Source organism: Pyxicephalus adspersus, chromosome 4, assembly GCF_032062135.1.
Source record: "Pyxicephalus adspersus chromosome 4, UCB_Pads_2.0, whole genome shotgun sequence".
Classification (NCBI taxonomy): Eukaryota; Metazoa; Chordata; class Amphibia; order Anura; family Pyxicephalidae; genus Pyxicephalus; species Pyxicephalus adspersus.
Genome location: NC_092861.1, coordinates 70,912,597 through 70,916,989, shown reverse-complemented (window position 1 = coordinate 70,916,989; position 4,393 = coordinate 70,912,597). Strand labels below are relative to the sequence as shown.

General features: G+C 37.6%; 1 protein-coding gene across 1 annotated transcript; it reads right to left on the bottom strand.

Annotated features, from left to right (window-relative positions):
• Positions 1 to 231: 231 nt before the first annotated feature.
• TPBG (trophoblast glycoprotein) lies at positions 232 to 3,915 on the bottom strand. The gene has a single exon (XM_072408570.1). It carries the CDS (start codon positions 3,570 to 3,572, stop codon positions 2,385 to 2,387), a length of 1,188 nt encoding a protein of 395 aa, XP_072264671.1. The 5' UTR covers positions 3,573 to 3,915; the 3' UTR covers positions 232 to 2,384.
• Positions 3,916 to 4,393: the final 478 nt, after the last annotated feature.

Here is a 4,393-nt window from a genome sequence, read left to right as displayed (position 1 = left end):
ATATTCACAATTTCCACCAATGAGTAAACTGTATGCTGCAGAAAGAATTGACAAAAGGTCCAAATGTACATTCTGTCCTATTGCAGGCTAGATAAAGGTTTAAGCAGTGGCCATCTCTGAAATTATTGCTGTAGAAGTTTAAAAAAAAAAAAATTATATATATATATATATATATATATATATATATATATGCAGGCCCATGAAAAATATTATTTCCAGAATAAGTGAAATAAGTTTTACCCTGAAAAAAAAACTATCTTTATACAGTTTAAATAATGCATATTAAAGTGTTAAACTATGTATAGTTGTCACTTGTGTAACTCCTATTGCCCGAATTCTCATTATCTGCTCCAACAGTGCCCTCACAGTGACTTTACTACAAGAATGCATAAGCACCAGAAGACAGAAAGCCACTAAAATTACACAGGACATATAATTGCTGAACTTCCTCAGAGGCTGGATAAAGAAGCTGCTAAAATTTAAATCTATTCATATTAGTCAGTAATGTCTGACACTTTACAAACAGAAGCATATACATATTTCATACATTCTAAAATGTATTGCTTTAATATACATCTGCATTATCACTAGATTTTAAGCATGATCGGTAAATGTATAAATAATAAAAGAAAAGTTGTATACACGCACATTAGATATGTATCTTAGCAATTCTCACTTTTGTGCATTATTGTGACCCTCTAAAGGATAAATTAAACACATTCATATGGAGAATTGTTTGAATCTGTACCAGAAAATATCTTAATTTATGGTTTACTAAATATTATATATATATATATATATATATATATATATATATATAATAAAATACTACATTTACTGTGGTCTACATATTCAGATGTTATGAGTTATTGGACAAAGCTAAACAGTATCTATGTCTGCTTACTTAGGCTACGTTCTAATACAATCAAAGCTTACGTGCCTCAACAAAATTTATAAATTAAACATATACAACTGTCTTTGCCACATTCATAGAAGTCATTTAAAATTACACAGTAGTAATACAAACAGACAAGAAAAATTTAACGTCATATGTGATGCAAATCAAGATAACATAATAATGTTATAAAAAAAGACAAGACTTTTTGTTCATCATTTAGAAGAATGTGCCAATGAAAACAAAGTGTTTAGTCTATGAATTTACAAATAATTTTTGGCAGATAAGGTAATCTCAACCCCTGCTAAACCCCACACTTAGCATACAACAACTAATACTCATGATTTTTTTTAAACAGTAAAAGTTAGGAAAGCAAGTCTGTACACAAGTACTGAAGGTTTTGACATTTCCCTTATATTGCTGTTTCATTAACTTAGATCCTTTGTATACATTTTTAACATTAGAGGTACCTGCATGACATTTTATCTTTACATTGTATACAACATACTGGCAAAATTCTTTTAAAAAGTAATTTTATAACAGCTTTCAAACCAGAAATCATCTCATATTAGTTATTATTAAGACACTGTTAATAGAATACAAATCTCATAATCTCTAATGAAAAATAAAATGTTCCCCTTATACAAGACTTGGAAGCGTCACAGAACATTAAAAAAAAAGAAATTCAAACCCCCACGTTTGCCTTGCTCAACATACAAAAATTACAAAGTACAAAACACATTTTTTGGCAGAAAATGTCCACGCAAGAAATATTTTAACATATTCTTTATTGAGTCATTGAGTTATTAAAAGTCAGGTGCAGTTTATAGAAATGTGGCTTTCATATAAACTGCATATCTCTTACAAAAACAGTGCAAAAGTATTACTGTGGATGTTTCCTAATGAAGAATAATAAAAAAAAAGCTTATACATGCTAACTATTGTGTATGTCCCCATGTAGTACATGCAAAGATTTGCACTTCTGCTGGATTCCCATAACATAATTTCACAAAAAATTATATTTCTCATCACCAAAAAAAAAAAAAAAGTTTGAGGCAGTTATTGTTGAATTGTAACTTGGTTGGCAAATAGTTTTACTAAACTGAAAGCAAAAAAAAAAAACCTTATGTTTGCCTTTGTTGCTGTGCTAATTTCTTCTTTTAAAATCCATTTGTATGAATTACGTCCTTGCAACAAAAACAGCAAAGGAACTAGTCTTTATGTATGGAAGTTTAGCATGCCAATTTCAAAGTCTCAAGTACAGAGTAAATTATAATGCAGCAATAAAACTTCACAGTCAGATGGAGGCATTCAAAAGCCCTGCATGGAGTCATTGTTTTTGTTTCTGTTCATTTTTCCAGCAGGGAGTGAGAAGAACAAGCTCAGGGATAGATGCATTATCTGTACATTAAGTTCATGCATAGTTTAAGTGTTGCTTTCATTGAAAAAAAAAAAGACAAAAGAAAAAAAAAACAAACAAAGGAAACCTTTAAACATCAGAGTTTGTGCTCAAGTTTGTTAGCCTGGGATCTGCATTGATTTCATACCTGTAGTGATAGCCCTCCATGTGATCCCTACATGCATCTCTGATGTTGTACATCCACTTTTTTATACCCTTTCTGTTCAAATATAAAACAAGCAGAAAGATCACGCCTATGAGCGCAAGCACTATGCCCAGGAACACATAGGATGTTTGCAAACTATTATCAGTAATATAAGGCGGGCAATCAAGTTCTGGAATCTTGAGAGCAATCACTTGTGTGTCCCTCATATTCTCAGGATAGGAACAAACCAAGCTGGAGGAGTTCTTCAGTGTAGTGGTCTCTTTCAGCCACCTGTAAAGAGGTTCAATGTTGCAGTCGCAGACCCAGCTGTTATCACTGAGGAGGACCGATAGGCCTGGATGGCTGGAGAACTCAAGAAGTGTGGTGTTCTTCAGATTCTTCAGAGAATTGTGCCTCAAATCCAAAGTCTGAAGATGACTAAGATTGGCAAAAACCCCATCTTGGAAGGAGAGTAGGGAGTTGTTACTCAGGTCAAGGTGTTTAAGATTTGGCATTGAACTGAATATGCCTTCAGGTACATACAGTAGGTTGTTTCCGCTCAAATCCAGCTTCTGGAGGTTACTTAGCCCACCATATTGTAGAGCGCCTGCCAGTGAGGTTATCATAGATGAGTTGTATAAAGAGTTGCTAAGGGTAAGCTCTAGGAGTGGGCTGCTGAGACCTGGACCAACCTGGAAAAGCTGTCGACTTACATTCTCCAGCTCATTGTTGCTCAAGTCCAGTTGCTTTAAACTGGGTAGAAGTTTGAAGACATAGTTCCCCAGTTCCTGGAGGTGGTTGCTGCTGAGACTGAGGCTGGAGAGGTCTGGCAGGGTCTGGGTAAATGTCCCTTCCTGTAGGCTGTCAATATTGTTTCGGGTAATAAAGAGGTTTGTTACATAAGAAGGTATGTTTTTAGGCACCTCATTTAGATTCTTGTTCACACATTTAACAGTCCTGGCGGGCTCTGAGCACTCGCAGGATGCTGGGCAAAACTGAGACCACACAAAACCTAAGCAGTGCACAAGGGTTAGCACGAACAATAGTGAACCTTTCATACTTTCTCCATTTCCAACTAATCCGGGATGCCTCCTCCGGAGTCCCAGGAGACAGGGAACATCAGAGAAAATCATGTCCACTGGCAGCCGATCTGTCAGCTTTTAAACCCAGCGTGCCCCTTGTAGGGGGCTTTGTCTTACAGGCTCTTTTTTTCTCCTTTAATTCCTGAAATGCAAATCCGGCTGCAACAGGCGGGATGAAAGGAAGAGCGGAGCAGGGAATGTCTGGTGTGTTGATGCCAGTTCCTGAAGCGCAGATAAACACTTGGAGGCTCCCCCAGGTGCTGATACACTTCTCACTCTCTTCACGGTTTACTTCTGATGATCTGCTGAGACAATCAGGAAGAATATTCAGGCAACATTCATGATCACATAGACCACACAATGCTGGTCTAGTTTACCAAAGATTTCCTCGCCTAGGAAAACATTGGTCATTCCTTCTCTTTTTATGTTCATGGAGTTAATTCAGGCTTCAGGTTACATTATCCACGCCCTTGATCATCTCCCAGTGACTATCCCCTTCCCCCTGCAGACTTCCTATAGGGGATCCCACTAAATGGACATATTGTATTCATCAAGCAGCAGACCCCAGCCTGGAAACTCCTATGCAAGCTGCAGCAAAGTGGGTGAAACCTGAGCAGCCAGTGGGATGAATCACCTACAAACTCTTACAACATCTACAACTCCCAGTGTAACTTCTCCCCAGCAGCCCTGCACACTGCCCACCCAGTCTCCATGACTTTACCTGCATCTCGCAGTTTCCCTCTTGTTTACTAGGAATTCCTGGCTCTCGTCTCCAGGCAGCTCCTCCACATCCAGCCCCGCTGACAGCAGCCTCTCTTACTTCTCTCCTGCTGCTAGCCGAGCCAGCCTCTCTGGGACATACCATCTGCCAC